Source organism: Netta rufina, assembly GCF_964035555.1.
Source record: "Netta rufina genome assembly, chromosome: 5".
NCBI lineage: Eukaryota > Metazoa > Chordata > Aves > Anseriformes > Anatidae > Netta > Netta rufina.
In genome coordinates, this window is record NC_140128.1 from 27785659 (window position 1) to 27803124 (window position 17466).

The 17466-nt window shown below is 39.5% G+C and overlaps 2 protein-coding genes across 2 annotated transcripts; one reads left to right on the forward strand and one right to left on the reverse strand.

Moving 5' to 3' along the window:
- ATP6V1D (ATPase H+ transporting V1 subunit D) lies at positions 1–9111 on the reverse strand. Its single transcript, XM_084287054.1, has 9 exons — positions 8982–9111; positions 6932–7049; positions 5697–5776; positions 4264–4331; positions 3518–3562; positions 2937–3040; positions 2437–2503; positions 1406–1484; positions 1–768 (listed from the first exon to the last, which is right to left on the reverse strand). Exons 1-9 carry the CDS (start codon positions 9020–9022, stop codon positions 627–629), a joined length of 744 nt encoding a protein of 247 aa, XP_084143180.1. The 5' UTR covers positions 9023–9111; the 3' UTR covers positions 1–626.
- An 18-nt stretch (positions 9112–9129) lies between these two features.
- Positions 9130–17401, forward strand: EIF2S1 (eukaryotic translation initiation factor 2 subunit alpha). Its single transcript, XM_084287059.1, has 8 exons — positions 9130–9271; positions 10680–10921; positions 11566–11645; positions 11757–11908; positions 14177–14283; positions 15131–15228; positions 16087–16230; positions 16562–17401. The coding sequence occupies exons 2-8, from the start codon at positions 10681–10683 to the stop codon at positions 16685–16687; spliced, it is 948 nt and encodes a 315-aa protein (XP_084143185.1). The 5' UTR covers positions 9130–9271; position 10680; the 3' UTR covers positions 16688–17401.
- Positions 17402–17466: the final 65 nt, after the last annotated feature.

The window sequence follows — 17466 nt, forward strand, 5'->3', positions numbered from 1 at the left end:
TTAGAACTTTTACTTGTTTCTAGCACAGAATACACAAGTTGGCAGAACCTCTAATTAAAACCACAGATGTTTTAGGCCAGTGGTAACAATCATGCAACAGAAATAAATCATAAAGACTGTGGATTTCATCAATAGGTTAGAAAACTAGAGTTGCCATTACTTAATTTGACTTCAGTTGTACCAACACCTGTTTTAAGCAACTTTCACATTAATTCACATTTCAGCAGTGAAGAACAGTGCATGCATCTCCCTCCCTAAATCACATTTTCCTCTGCCTGCAGTGGTAACAATTAAAGAGGAATCTGATTAGGCAAATCAAGAGCCACTGTGCAAAAAGAACAGGTATGGACAATCACTCCTATTAAATGAAGAAACAGAATGAGCACACAACAGAAGGCTTTACTGATAATAAAGCACCTTACTGATCTCTCATTTTCCTCCTACGCTACAGTCAAGTTCCCAGATTTCTAATCTCCCAGGAGAAATCCACAACCCAGTTAACTCAAGACTTATACACCAACTGAGAAGCCACTTAAGTATGATTGAGGCAACATGTCCCAAATTATACTGCAACTGGGCCTTCTGTATTCTGGGTCCCCTGCTCCAAATATAACAACTGCAGCAGGTTACTCAAAGAGAAGGTCTTCATCCTTCTCTTCTGCTAAGAGATTAGCTGGTTCCTGTTCCCCACCAGCAGCCCTTCGCAGCTCCCGTTCTTTCTCAGATTTTTCTTTCAGTACCTTTTTCTTTTCCTGGATCTTCTTTAACCTGTGAAGAGAAATTTGGTTTATCTGTGAAAACAATGTGATGTTTTCATGAAACAGGCTAGCAGCAAAGATGTCATACAAGTTGGCTGTGATAAAGCTGCCTGGAAAAGTTCACCAGGAAATGAAAGGCCTGTAATAAGTGACAAGATGCTCTTTTTACAAGCTGCCACCCTTCAAAATCATTCATCTCTACAGATTAACTCATTTTTTCACCCAAACTCTAAATGACATTTTTTACTTTAAGTACTGCATTCTACCACTACTCTGACTACTCTGCTTTTCTTGAATGAAGGCAACTTAGCTTTAATTCATTTCAGGTTTGACACCTTCACTTCACGTAGTGTAGAACACCAGCCTCTGTGACAGAGGTGTCCCTAAAGCAGAACACTTCAGTGAACTGTATTTCATCATTCCTGCTGGAGACAGCTATATGCAACCTAGCGGTAGGGATTCATCTGTAACTCCGTGACAAGCAATTGCGGGTCTATAAGTGCCCAGCTCTGGAAACTCAATGTGCATTAAGAACCAGGTCGTGCTTAACAGCACTCACTGCCAGATTTGGCAGTTTTCCAAGTCCTCTCTGAGGAATGGTTTATCTGAGAAAAAGAGACCAGTCTGGTCTTGTTTCAGATAGTTACCTGTAAAATTCCTCTCGTTCTCTTTCATCCAGTTCTGTGATGATGTAGGAAAGAGTGCGCTCAATCCTAGGAATAATCACTGAAGAAATATAAACAAGGAAGTTGTTGGACTGCTGCTATATTACTCAGGAAGTTGTCATAATACAGTGCACAGATGGTTATTTAAAGTAAATCTAGTAATTCTTTTGGCCAAGGGGAATTGTCTTTGATGGAAAATCACACTATTTCATTAGACAAATACACAAAACTGTTTTCTTCAGTAAGTCCAGGACTAAACTATTACTCCAAACATCATGGAATCTCTGATAATACATTCTTCTGAAAGATATGCAATGGAATTGAAAGCACTGATTCTTGGCCTTTTAGTAAGGTCCTTTTTCCCCCATTGAACTGGTTAAAAAATAAACCTTCAAAGGATGGGCAAGATTAGAAGTAAAACTATATTCATCCATCACATTCTTTCAGAAACTTTTGTTCAATATAGGACTTACACAAAGAATTATGATCTCAGTTGGAAAAAGCCATCATGAAAACAAATACTCAAATATACTGTTACAAGGGAAGATACAAGACATCAGAAAAAGCTTTAACACACCAACTGAGCGATTCTGAAAGCCATGTACCAGAACCACTTTTCCAAAGGAGAAATCTGTTAGCAATGCTGCCAAATGCATTTGGAAGGCTGCAGAAGAAAACAATTCTACAGTCAAATTTTCTAAGGGATAAGCTGCAGATAGGGCCTGCAGATAAAGAAAAATATACTGAAAAGGATAGTTTAGAATCATCTAATGAAGTAAGTTATTGCATACATGCAATATGCAAAATTCCAGGTATCAGCAACTCAGAATGGAACTGGGCTTTTCATTTTTGTTATTTGCAGTGTGTTTCGTTGTAATGCTCTCTCAAACATTCTTGAACTGGTTTGAAATCCTACTAATGAAATCAGTCAAAAGAGTAGCTTCCAGGACCCAGCTCCCCGTCTTGCATGGAGACACAGAATTATTATGCATCCCAAACAGGAAAATGCTCACCATGTTCAATTGCATTCACACGTCTGTTTGTTATTTTGATGGCTTCATCCAAAGTAATAAAGGATGTCTGTGGAACAGGAATAAGTAAGGCATAACATGACAAACTAGGCATTTCAATATATTTTACACCCCAAAACCAAATAGCACTTATAAGCCAAAGCTGCTCACTTGATGGAAGCAGAATCGTTTCTGCTAACGTTGGTGTTCTTACCAGTACCAGACTACATCTGAACACTGCATACTAGCAGTTTCACATACCAACTACACCACATAGCAACTCAACAAAGTTTCTTCATAGCATTGTAGAGTTCTATGAAGTGGTAGTATAACTGTGTTTTATGGCTGAAAAAGGTTTGCAACTTTGTGGAGCACTGGGATGAAAGATATGTTACAGCTGAAAGTACTCAGCTACAAGCACTGAGACTGTTACTTTTAATTTCAGAACAGGGAGAAACTAAAGACTCCTCCCCACTCCCCAGCCATTTTTTTCTCCCATCAACCTGTAAGGACGCCAGTTCCACAAGCAGCTCCACAGCCTTTGCATAGTTTCTCTTCAGCTTAGCCAGCTGTTCTCCACCTCTGGCCAAGCCAGTCAGCTCATAGCCTGAAAAAAAGAAAACGTGAAATTTGTTGCTAATACTACCGTAGTGTTTTCTTTCTAGATAAAAATTAGTACTTCATGAACTACACAGATACAGATGGCTCAGAAAGTGATAAGCTAAAGTCTTTGCCCATTAGCAAATCAATCATTATAATGGTTTGTGCTACTACAAATCATTGCTGCGCATGTCTACAATAAGATCTACTAGTCTCAGAAACCTGGTAAACAAGCCTTCTCCTGGTTTAAAAAATTCAACGATTTAGAAAATTAAAATCCACTATGACCCCTTAATAATCTCTCCATATTAGAGGAACAGGACAAAGCAAAAATAGCTTTGTAAACAGCAAAAGACAGAGGAAATACATATTCCTGTGCCTGTGATGTAAACGGACTTATCAGCAAAGTATGGCAAGTATTTTTCTATTAGCACAGAATAGCTACAAGTACATGTATGATAGAAAGCATTTGTTTTGTACTTACTGTCCCCTCCTTCCTGATAGTGCTCAAAAACTGGCAAGGTTACACCTGGCAGAAGTGAGCAAGTATGTGTGTAAGAGACATAAGGTTTTATATATATATACATATATATTTTTTAATTACAACTCATTTTTACCCCATTTGCTTCTAATAAATTCCATAAGCTCAGAAGCTTTGTTTCCAAAATCTCCCCATATAGTTTGGAAAGACTTAATCATGCTGATTCTTCCACTTTAATATGGAACTTAGAAATGATATTGAGATCATGGAGAGCTAAACACATGAAAAATTCAGAGAAGTATTCCATTTTATTCAGTACTCAATTTTAGTATGTTACCACTTAGCAATATATTCCCCATGCTTAAGGAATGTTTTCAGCATTCAATCTTGATTGTTCTTTCCTGTTTTCTTCACAGACAATTACTGATATTTAACTTCTTAAAATTTATTTAATTCTGATACTTAATTTCCTGGTTTTCTCATTTACTTTCAGTAGCGGAAATTATGCTTTATTTGAAGATCTAGAAATTGGACAACAGTTTACATACACTTGTTTCATCTTACGAGAGGTAAATGATTAAACATAAAAAATATGTATCTGAAAAATTTTAGTAAATTAGAAATGTTCCTACTGTTAGATTAATAAGAGAAATAAGAGGAGATGGTGTTTGGAAACACTCCTGCATATTTCAGTCACCTCCCATGATTCCCTTGAAAGTTGAAATACCCATAGTCAAGAGAAGAGTCACCTGCTACATTGTCCTTCTTAGCTCTGATCTTGACTTGAGCTTTGTTCACATTTTGGATCACAGTGGTACTGTAAGGAAGAAAACATACATCTTAATCATGAACACTGAAGTCGTTCATTAATTCATCATTACAGGCAAGATGAAGTAGTTATCAAATAGCTGTAATGATTTGGAAATTATATTTTGTTCACTACTCTGTGCATTTAATTGCACAGTCTTCAAAGCTAACACAGAAGCTTTCAAAGAAACGATTTTGCAGCAATGTCTGGAAATGTAAAAGAAACAGACTCTGAAATGTAACTCTGGAAATGTTTTAGACTAAGTATACAAAGCATATCTAAAAATTGGCCAGTTATCTGGTAAATGACTTTAAAATATTTCAATAATGTTGAGTCTAATCAACCTGTGCAATTCTCTTCCCACTAAAAGCAAAGGAATCTCAAGGCTTTAATGTAGACCAAGGCCACAACACTGTTCATTTTTATGAGTTCATATTTATTTGTTCTTTCAGAACAGTAAATGAGTTTGTTTACCCACTAGCTCTTTCTGTGTTAACAAACTTAAGCTTGTACAATTCATCTTGAAGGATTCTAAAGTGTCTTAAGGTCTTCCAAGAACAGGTCACTGTAGCCAACTCTTCCACTGAAGTACAATTTACTTACAGGGTGGAATCTAACTATTGTTTATACATAAACACTGTGCCTGGTTAAAACAGGAAACAGTACCACATCCAAACGAGAGTAAAAAGGCTTTCATGGATGCTGTGCACCTCTAGCAGCACACAGGTTACTAATGCATCTGATCATTTAGCTCTTCCCCATTAACTGATGTTGGTACCATCAGCTGAATCATTAACACTACAAGAGCTACATTTGGATGAAGTACACCAACAGCCTAGTTAGAATTGTAATTTATTAAAATGCAATTAAAAATAACCCACTAGAGGAAAAAGCTCTATCTCCCCTCTCGGCCTAGTGAGGCAAGAGGTCATGAGACAGGATGCTAAAACATTGAGTAGAATCTCCCAACAACTTACTGGAAAAAATAACACACACTGGATCCTGTCTTCAAGTCTACAACAAAAATCAAAATAATACATAATCCAGCACTCTGATATAGAGTCTTGTATACCTGTGTTTTAGCTTCCAAGCTGCAAAAAACAACTTCTCAAATCAAGGATCTGTGCACAATCTGTATGTAAATTCTGCTAATTTTTCAGCTTTTTTATACATTTTCATCACACATTCTCTCTCTCCTGCAGTGATGTCTCTCACCTTTACTTAATGGAATTCAGTTCATCTTGTCCTGCCTTGCCCACTGCCTTTTTTTAAGAAGTGTGCTTAAGAATTTTACTTATTTCCAGAAGAGAAATCAACAGTTTGTTGATCACATTTTCCCATGGGTAGGATACACATAAGATCAGCAATCCTCACCTGAAATCTCCTGCTGTAAACTTTGCCTCAGCAAGTGAAAATGCAGCTTCTCTCATCACCTCACCCATCAGCAACTTAGTCTGTTAAAAAAAAAGAAGCAGCAAATATAAGGTATATTATATTTTTCCCAGGATGAATAACTAACAGCGTAAAGAAAACAATGAGAAATTTAAGAGAGTAAGAAAGAGAAAATCCGATATCTCTATCTTACTCTCAAACTGCAAATTGCATATCGTAATTCCCAGGTGACTGTTTAAAAAAGAAATACTTCAGCTATTTCACTCACCCAGTGTAAGAACCCAAAGAAACTGCAAAAGATTCATCTGTCTCAATAGTCATAAAATTCTACTACATGGGGGTTAAATTGCAACAACAAAGTGTCTCAGCAGGAAACCACTTTTACCTGATACTGTACTGGATACTATGAGACATCTGAAGTTGTTTTTCAGCGTACAGGTGTATGTAACTTTGTGAGGCTGCTCTCTCCTCCTCCTCTATTTTTTCCCATTTTTACACATTTCAAGGCCTTGAAGCAAAAAACCATGCTATTGAGAAGTAAGAGCCTTAGTGTCTTAGTCACTCTGTAGACAACTAGATACAGAGTGCCAAGAGCTTGTCTACACCAAAACACTACTGCTAACCATAGGCATCATAGCAGTTCCAGCCAAAACAGTACAACTAAAACCTGTCTAGTATGGTAGCCGAGAACAAGCTATATAAGGCTCTGCTGAATATCTTGGATTTGTCAGTCATGTTACAAAGAAAGAAGCAGAACTTGATGTTTCTTCATAAAGGAACAATGTCCATCTGGACAAAATTTCTTGTCTCTGCTTCCTAGTGTGCATAATCATGCCAAAAACATTATAGATGTGCAGTATCCTCTCAGGCCAGATAAAGCAATAAAAATAATGCTACAGAACATGTTAGATCCACTCATAATGTATTTGACACCATCAGAGCAAATTTCCTGTAATGTAGGAGAGATGGTAGGGAACCACAGCCAAGGCCTGGTTGGAAAGAAGTGAAGAATATTAACTCTTATAAACTTCCTGTACCACTGCAGCCAGGAAAACGAAGTTCTGCTCACCTGTCCTTGGAAGCCTCACTTGTAAAGAACGGGTTATCTACAATGTTATCTACATTCCAGCCTACCTAATGAAGTTAGCAAAATGGGAATGCACAACTGACGAACAGATTTCAGATAAAGAGAGACAAAAAAAATCTAATTTACCTACCTCAATAATTTTCTTAAGGATCTGCCTGAATCGAAGCGTCAAAGCATCAGATTTTTTCTTCAATAGGTTACGACCTGTTTGGGCTCCTTTCAAACGAGCCTTCATGATGGTCTGAGCCCTGTTAAACAGAGGAAGAAATAAAAATGTCCTGCATCATCCAAAGGGATTAGGAAAAAAATTACACATGATTTTCTGACGTGGACATGACAGAAAGTATGAAGCAATGGAGAAACATCAACGTGGTAAAACAGCAGAGACAATTCAGGATAGAATTTTATTTATTCTTTTATTTATTTCCAGTAGCAAACTTCCAGGTTTCTGGTGCAGAACTGGGAACTCAGAAAGGATCCAAACTTTGCTTCCCTCTCTGTTGTCACATACATTTTAATTTGACGAATCTTTTTAACTAAAATTTCAGTAGCTATACTACAATATCCACTGTGCTAACTTAAGCTACTGCTTTGTATACATAGTTAGTGTGCATAAAGGATGACATTCAGATCTGTAAAGAGAAGCCTATACGCTTCCTCTCTGACCTTGGAAAATGTAAGTATAATGAAAATTCTGCCTGTGAAGTGGACACAGTTACTTCCCCACTCTACTGACATGTTGTAAGAATAGCTTCATTAATGCCTACAAGATTGTTATAACTGAGAAGCATGTATACTTTCTGAATATTCACAATAAAAATAAAAATAAATAAATGAATAAAAAAGTCAAAGAACAACAGCAAGCAGGTGACTGTTCCCACCTTGAGCTACCTTCTCACCCTGTTCACTACCTGACCGAGACTGGCTCACTTTCTAGTTCAAGCAAGATTTCACAGGCTCTGTGAGTGCACTAAACAAAGTCCTGTTTACTGTCAAGGAGACTGAGCAGCTTCTGTGAGTGATCATATCCAGCCCAGAGAAGGGTCACACGAGCAAAAGAGAACAAGACCAAAAACCTTGTAAAACTCAGTTCCATCAGTTAACAAAAAATTTGTTCTAGAAGCAGGCCATCTTTAACATCCTAGCTCACATCCTATCAAAATATCTGCCACATTATTACTCTATTACCTCATTTGAAACAGGGCTCATAAATATCAAATCTTTGTTCCTCACTACCTCCTTGCCACAATGATCTGTCAGCCCACAAAAACAGATACCTTTCAGAAGTGGTTGAGGTGCCTCCTCCTGGGACACGTAAATGGCATGACGAGAGCACTATTGAAGAGCAGGTGACCAGGTGACTTAGTACATGCAGCCATTTATTTCTGAGCTGAGGTTCAAAACAGAACCTTTACCACGTAATATATTAATATTTCTATGTAAGCTGTTGTTTTGTGTGGCCTGAGCTCATTCATGAGGAAATAATAGTTGTTATTTTACGTTTGAGGTTTTCTATCCTGCAAGACATCTTCCTATACAGATCATATCCAGTCATCAGCCTAATTTTACACTAGAAGATTTGAAACGGCCTTTCACCCCAAGGCAAAGTCTTTCTGTCCTGAAGAGCCCTGAAGAGGAACAGCGCTATTAAAACGGCATTTTTAATGCTTTATCAATGTTAAATGTTCGTGTTCATTCCCATGTTGGCAGCTTTCTTAAGCCTGGTCAGGAGACATCTGACTGCATGACGAGCGGTTTGCTGTCACAACCTGGAAAATTACTCGACTGTCCGCTCACTGCACTTCCTTTTTTTTTAAAAAAAAAAATATCTTTATGGCCATCGTCTTATACGACATCAATTAAGCAGTGGAGGGAAGGTACGGTCTGACGGCGCGTTTTTGCTTATATTCGTGTTCTATTTTTAAATCGCGGCTTGCCCGATGGTGCGGCGGTGACAGCCCCCCCCACACACAGCACCCTGGAAGCTGCTTATGCCGAGGCTCTGGATGCCGCGGCAGCCCTCAGATGGCTGACGGCTAACTGCGAGCCGCCGGAGGAGGGACAGCACCGAGGGGGGGACCCAGCCGCGGCCCCACGGCGCCTTTCACCCCGAAGCACGGAGGGTCCCCAGCGCTGCCCGCCCGCCCCGGCCCCGGCCCCGGCCCCGCCGTGCCACTCACATCCGCGACGGGAAGATCTCGATGCGGTCCTTGCCCGACATGGTGGCGGCGCCGGCGGCGAGCGGGCCCCGCTCCGCCTCTCGCCTCTCCCCGCCGCCGCCGCCCCGTGACGCGGCCGCCGGCCGAGGGCGGGCGCTGCCGCTGCGGGTGCCGCCGGCGGCCGCCTGCGGGGGCGCTGCAGCGAGGGGCGGCCGCGGCTCCCCGCCCGGCGCCGGGGCGGGCCGGAGGCTGCGCGCTGAGTGGCGGGGCTGGAGCGGAGAGCGTGGAGAGGGACCCGCGGCAGCCGGCAGGTAGCGGCCGGGGCGGGCGCCGCGCGGTCGGGAGGGGGCTCGGCCCCCAGCGGGGCTGGGGAAGGGCCCGGCCGCTTGTGCGCAGGCCGGGAGGGAGCGGGGGAGCGGCGCCGCCCCGCAGCTGCCCCGGGGCTAGCGTGGAGCGTGCGGCCTGCCTCACCGGGCCGGGGCTGCGATCGCGCTCGGTGGCCGAGGAATGTGTCCTGTAACGCTGCGGGTTGTGTGAAATGGCACGAAAAGTTCATCGTCTTCATGATTGCGTTACTCCTTTGTAGCCCTTTCCTGAAAGGTGAAATGGGAGCGAGGGCAGGCACGGCCCTCTGCGTTGTGTGGCCACGCTCAGCAGCGCTTGGCGGTACCGTCCTGCTCTCTGTGCAGCCCCAAACAGCTAAACAGCCCCAGCGCCGCTGTGGAGAGCAGGAGCCCCGCTCTGAAACGGCAGCTAAACTGAAGGGGCGGTGCATTTGGCTCAATCTTGTGGGCTCCTGCTTCTAAAATGTTCTTAAACTCGTGCATGAAGCTGCCAGGCGTAGACAAAAGCCCCGAGCCCAGCCTCGCCATTAGTGGTGAGTGCGTGGATCGCTGCCATCAGGAGAGGGAGGCAGTGTGAGCGTCCCATCGTGTCACCACATGGTTATGAAACATGAGCCCCGTACCTTTTTTGAATCAGTGATGAAGGAATTTTGTTTCATATATATATGTATATTTCATCCTGGCTACCTGTATGTTAGGCTTTTTTAAAGTTAGTTTTAGGGGTCTGTTTTCTGTTTAGTGCTTCACTCACATCAGGCCCATTCCATCATCTTCTGGGTGTTGCCTTTACTTCCTTTCAGTGCCGACAGGCGGCCCTTCTGCCACCTCTAGCAGTAGCAGAGCAGCGTCACTCTACCTCGTACTTTCTCAGCCGTTCACATGCTGTCTATTGCTGTGCATACAAATGCCTCTGTTGGCACTGCAGGCTTCTCTCCTGTGTCCTTCTGTTGTTGAAATCTGGTTTCTGACTTAAAACTTCACGAGGCCTTATGGATTTAGATGACAGTGAAGAGTGCAGTGCCTTCTTTCCACCACTTGAGGCCTCTCCTGTGTGGTGCACTGTGTATGGGCAGCATGACAGTTGGAACGGGCAATAAAGTTGGCCTAGCAAGCTTTTTCTTCTTTCATGCAAAAAGTGAACGTCATTTAAAAATGTGGCAATTTTGAAGTACTAATCAGTCTATTGCTTATTATCTGTTAAAACCTAACTACACATTGCACAAGCCTTATCCTAATCGTCAGTTTCTAGTATCAGTGTTCCTCTCTATCTCTAGTCCCTGCTGCATTTTTACCATGCTTGTAGGAGACGTCAGTGATGTACTGCGAAATAAGTCATCCTTGGTTTTTTTTTCCTTGTTTTCTGTTCAAATTCCAGAATGCCAGTACTAAGCTGTAGATTCTACCAGCATAAATTTCCAGAGGTGGAAGATGTCGTGATGGTCAATGTCCGGTCCATCGCTGAAATGGGGGCTTACGTCAGCCTGCTAGAGTACAACAACATTGAAGGCATGATCCTCCTCAGCGAGCTGTCCAGAAGACGTATTCGTTCCATAAACAAACTCATCCGCATTGGAAGGAACGAGTGTGTCGTGGTCATAAGAGTTGACAAAGAGAAAGGTATTTGGGGATATTATGGGTTATGTCAAGATTGAAGTCATAAAGAGAAATGCAGATTAACTGGGTGGCTTAGCCATTCATAGATTTTTCCAGGGGTTCTTTATTTAAGACACTTAAGCAAAATAAACCATCATCCTGCCATCTGATGTTTACAATAATTTTTCTGGTAATCAGGCTAATGGAGGTCAATCACAAAGATTTGCTTAACTGGGTCCTCACCAGCTGACTGTTGGTCAACAAACTATAGGGAAGTGGAATTCTCTGATATCTATGCAGATTTCTTAGGTCCTGACTGAAGAGAGGGGTCATCTGATGTAGTGGTGAAAATTTAATGCTCACGTTCCATCCTGTGCCTTAAGTCCTGAGCCTTGGCTGTCAAATAGATCACATTTTTCTAGAATACTTCTAAAACTAAAGTTAACCTTCAGATTAAATAATGAATAGCAGAATAACAAAAAGCAAATTTCGATCACAATTTGATCAAATTCATTGAGGTTTAGTTTTGTTACTTTCCTTAGCAACTGATAGTGTAGACAAGGGGCAAATCCTGAGCCAGATTGTTTGCTTGTTATGCTTTTTTCTTGAAGCAGTTAGACTTGGTTTGCACGATGCCTGACACTTTGAAAATTTATTTTCCCTGGTAGGTTATATTGACTTGTCAAAACGAAGAGTTTCTCCAGAGGAGGCAATCAAATGTGAAGACAAATTCACAAAATCAAAGACTGTAAGTTGCTTTGCTTTATTCAGTCACTGTGTTGTGGTGTCTTCTTTTCTGAGCAAACAAAGTGCACAGACATAAGATAATATGTCTGATAACACCCCATTTGTGTTCAAGGTTTACAGCATTCTTCGCCATGTTGCTGAGGTATTGGAGTACACTAAGGATGAGCAGCTTGAGAGTCTGTTCCAGAGAACTGCCTGGGTATTTGATGACAAGTACAAAAGACCTGGATATGGTGCTTATGATGCATTCAAGCATGCAGTCTCGTAAGAACATCTTTTCTGTTTCTATGTGTTTATTTCATAATTGCAAAGAAGTATTTTCTCAAATATATCCACTTTTTTCTTTTTTTTTTTAAGAGTCATTAGTTAACCTAATGCATTGTGACATCAGCCTTCCAGTTGTGAATTGTAGGTTTTTCTGTCACTACTTTACTCAAGTTCCCAGTGCTCTTGAAAAAGAAGACTCAGAGCTGATGTGTCTTTATCCACCTTTGAATACACCATTCTGCATATGTCAGTTTTTTAAAAGTACTAACTGAATTTGTTGAGGAAGAATACTGAGGAACTCAGTGAATAATATTTTTAAGAGAAACTTGAGTATCACAGAATCACAGAATTTCTAGGTTGGAAGAGACCTCAAGATCATCGAGTCCAACCTCTGACCTAACACTAAGAAGTCCTCCACTAAACCATATCACTATGCTCTACATCTAAACGTCTTTTAAAGACCTCCAGGGATGGTGACTCAATACAAACACTGAGGAGATTTATATTGCTGCAGCTGAGCCTGTGGCATTACTAATAGAAGCAGCACTAATCTTGGCTTCTCTGTCAGAATTTGCCTCTTCTTAGTCCAAAGCAGATATTTTGACTCATATCTAGCTCTGTGTCTGAAGAAATTTGAACTCACACTCACTCTTCCACTGCCACACGCATTATTATTATTATTTTTTTTTTTTAATATAGCAAGCTGGCTTGTTGCTTTTCTACACTTTCAATCTTAAAGAATGAAAATGGGATGATGAGTTTAGAAATGGAATTATGTAAAGACAGAGTTCAAGTTGTGAATCTTAGGGAGTGTGCACCAAGATGGATAGTTCTTTGGTTTTAATGAGGTCTGACATTTCAATTTGCTTTCAGAATTAATTAAACTATTTGGTTTCCATTTAAATTTAGTATCATGAAATTGGCAATTCAAGAATAGGTTTCTGAATAAACATTTCCAATTTTACTCTTGTAGCACATAAACCTACGAGAAATAAACTTTCATTTAATGCTAGTTGGCAGTGATAAGATTCTAGAAAATTATATTGATTTTAAGAAGCAGGGCACTTGGCAGTATTTTTGATTGATTAGCTCAGAACTGTTTCTGTAGTTTTGGGAAGAGACAACTTGTTCTGTCTTCATATAGATGGAATGCCCTAATAGAATAACAATGCCTTTCTAATAATTGCAAGTTTACCGGTGAAGGACCGATCTGGGCACATTGCTGCAGGAGGATTTCCGGGTCATCCTGTAACTGATGAATATTTTAACACCTGTATGCCAGAAAGTCAAAAAACCACCAATTACACTAACTGTTTAAGACTTAAAATCAAAAACTTAAAAAAAATAAAAACTCCTGAACACATTCGGTGTGCTGCTGCTCATCTGTTACTCGCGTTGGAGCATAAATCTCTGAAGCTGTCTCTTTTCAAAGCATCAGTAACACCTTAAGATTTCCAATAGATTGTATTTTTTTTTCCTGTTTTGCACCTACATAAAGCTTTAATGTGGAACAGAAGAGTGTGGATACTGCTGCCTTTCTACCTTCGCTGAAATGCTAACTGACGGCCTAGTGTGCCCCTTAAGAGCTTGACTTGGTATTTCTTTTTGAGTGCTGAGAATGAATGTTTTGGGGTGTCGTGCAGCAGGTACCTGTAGTAAAATTTTAAAGTAGATTTACACTTTAATGATTAAAAACTCAATGTCCAGAAGCTATTTTTGAATGCCTACTGAAGGTCATGCAAGTAAGATGTAACAGAGATATAACATCTTGATTCATATGAAATGCTAGAATAACTCAAACACCTCATATTCATTATGAATTTTCTTTCATATGATACAGGTTTATTTTCATATTGTAGGAAAGATAAATGCCAAGCAACTAGATATATTTGTCACTCTATATATAATTTACAAACGAAACTGGGCAGAAATCGTTCCTATTTTTTGTTTGGTTAGCTGGCTCCTCAGAAAAAAAGGAAAGAGGGGAAAAAAGAGTTGAATTAAGACTTTTTTATCCAGGAACAGACTGAGTAAACTATTTATCTGCTTAGTTGTTAAGTGCTTCCATTAGAAAATACTTTGTAAATAGATGCATTTATTTTCTTCCAGTGTTTCAATGGACTCTTAAAAAATTTGCCTGTTTTCTTTTCTTTGCCTAGTAGAGCTTTATGATTATGCTAAGAATATTGAAATAATACCAGAAATTGATGTTGTGTCATATCCCACTTCAGTGTAAGTTCTGTACCATTTCTTTGCTTGGCTCAGAGACCCAGCAATCCTGGATAGCCTGGATCTGACAGAGGAAGAGAGGCGTGTATTGATTGACAATATTAACAGGCGTCTGACACCACAAGCAGTCAAAATCCGAGCTGGTAAGTTCTCTCCAGATGTTCATTGAATAGACTTGACAAGTCGAGTGTGTCTTGTAAACTTTAAACTCATTTAAAAGTGGGGGTTTGTGGTGCTGATGTTTGGGTGAAACTGCTCTTCCAGTGTTAAGATATGTTAGTGCTTGCAGAATGCCTGATGGTCCTATCTCAAATTCCAAGGTGGTTTGGCTTTCCCACTGCACTCTTCCAACCCCCCAGCTGCAGGTTCCTTGGGACACAAGTTAGTTGTCCTGATATATAATGCAGTTAGTCACGTTCCGCTGGCATACAATGAATTTAAATATTTTATAGGTATTACTGAATCCACAATATTCTTATTATTCAAAGTGTTAAATTCTTTGGTTCTCTAACAGGATGATTGATCACTGTCAGCATGGCTAGGTCGTATGTCCTCTCCTTGTCCATGAACAAGTGAGAATAATTATGATTTTGCTGTGGGTTTATTTCTAGCTGATCGTTTGTAAACCTCTCAGATAGATATATTAGCATATGTCTAATGTATTCATGAAGTTTATGAGCTGGTTTGTCTCCTACTAGCTCTGTTAGTGGTCAGAAAAAGCACACTAGACTCACTAGAAGACTGTAAAGCTGGTTGTACAGCTAACCAAGCAGCCTAAAAGCATGCTTGCCATTAAACAGATAGTCAGTGATCAGCTTACAAGCCAAGAAATTGGAATGTTTCCTCAGTTTTGGAAGGTACTGAGAATCTCATTGTGAATAAACGTTGGTTGCTAAAAAGTTTTTAATAAAGCTTAACTTAAAAAATCTTTAAACATTCTACAACTTTTGATAACTTCGAAGTTTTATTGTTTGTATTCATCTGTCTTAGATATTGAAGTTGCCTGTTATGGTTATGAAGGCATAGATGCAGTAAAGGAGGCTTTGAGAGCAGGCTTGAATTGTTCCACAGAGACCATGCCCATTAAAGTAAGTATTTGTCTTAACTATAAAATCAATAGCAAAGTTGTCTGATGTCCTCGATAATACCTTTCAGTTGTCACAGTTGCATAAGTGAGGCTGAGGAACTATGTAGGGACAATGTATGTGCTTTCTGGTTTTCCTGTCGCACACACGGGACACTTCCCTGCAACTATGTGGTCCCAGTTGTTGCTGTGGCTTTCCAAGTTCAAGAAGCTGTATTTGTTCTCTTCAATTAACTAAGGTTCAGTATTTGCATACTAAATACTTGCTGTTCCTTTATACAGCCTTATAGCAGGTAGAGGGCAAACATTTTTATTTTCAGAGATAAGACTGTGTAAGAAAAGGAATACTTTGTCCACACATGTTTGAGTGTTGGTAGAAAGCCTACTATACCCAGGTCTAAATTTTCTGCCCCAACCACTTAAGGATATCGAACACATTACTGAATAAGTGTTTTCAGAAAACTGGAAAGTACTTCCTTCTTTGAAAGAGTTTCTTAGAGTGTTTTCTTCAAAAGAAAAAGTTCATTCATCCAGTCATCTTAAAAATAAAAAATAAAAATATCTATTCATTGTTGCAGTTTTTTAATTGTTTGAAAAATTGTGGTAGGCTGCTTTACTTACCTGCAAGGTGAGTATTCTCTCTGTTTAACAATACCTGTCTATAAGAGCATACTCTGTAAAAATAATTGGTTTTGAGACCAGAAATCAGACAGCCTGTGTGCTTTCTTGTGTGTTATTTCATTCCATGTTATTTGTACTTCTAGAAATAACTTTTCTAATGGAAAAACATTTCTTTTTTGTTACTGAGTATAGTTTTTTTGTTATTTTTTGGTTTTGTTTTTTCCACCCTGCAATGTGATAGATTAATCTGATAGCCCCTCCTCGATATGTGATGACTACAACAACCCTGGAGAGAACCGAAGGACTCTCTGTTCTGAATCAGGCCATGGCTGTCATTAAAGAAAAAATTGAGGAGAAGAGAGGAGTCTTTAATGTGCAGATGGAGGTGAGAACACTTTGCATTCTGAAATCTGATTTATTTTTTCCTCACAACATTTTATAAACAGAGCAAGATCAGTAGTGCTAAGAGAAATCTTAGCAAGAGATACTGAGAAACGAAAAAAAAAGGCATAATTTTCAGTATTCATTAAATAAATGGCCAAAAATTCTAATTTTCCTAGGTTTCACTGCATCACTATTGGATTTATTTCAATATCTTTCTCCTTAGGATCAGAGCCACCAACCATGACTTTATTTTCATATTTATTTGTAGACTGAAGAAGGTGTTTTTTAATGATTGTTCATCATGTGTTGTGTGTTTTGTTGTTTTTTTTCAGCCTAAGGTGGTTACTGATACAGATGAAACTGAGCTTGCAAGACAGTTGGAAAGACTGGAGAGGGAAAATGCTGAAGTGGATGGTGATGATGATGCTGAGGAAATGGAAGCCAAAACTGAAGACTAAATATTCTGGGATTATTTAGAAGGCAGAGCGTGTGAAAGATTAGAGACCCCATTGCAAACTCTGGACTAAATGTTTCCAGTATTGAAAACTTCAAATGCAAATACTTGAAGTGTGTTACTGTTTTAAAAAGACCAATACATGGAAGCCTCTCCTAAGTAACATTTGATGCAGCAACTTACACAAATAGAATCCTTCAAAAGGAGGGTGCCTAGTCATATTCAAGACTCACATCTCATGAATAGAGGGAGGCTTCAGCCCCATGCTTACCATTTTCTTACGTAACAATTCCAAATTGGCAATTACAGCTCAGTGCATCTGATAGTGATGTTTTCTGGGAGTACCAAAACCAAACAGGTTGAACAGTTCTATACAGAATGTATCTGACCAAATATTCAATAAATTTCTGAGCTACATAACTCCAAGTTTTTTTGATCTTCTGTCACATTGCTTAAATTGGTATGAATAAAACCTGGAAGAGTATGATCAGTCAGTAGCTCCCCTTTAACAACGAAAAGGGCTTTCTTTTGTTGTTTTAAATCAATGCAAGAATGAGTGGAACAATATTTTTCTTAGAAATTTGTTGATGCAAATTTATTTAAAAGAATATCTCCTCTGTTTTTTTTTTCCTGTATTTAGGGATGCAGAACTTGTAAGTTGTGAAAGTAGCTTTGAATATAACTTGTTACAATTTCAATAAATATAGTTGAAAAATTACATATAGTTACTTTGCTCCTATATGTGAACATAGCAGGAGCTTTAATTTATTCATACTTCAAAAT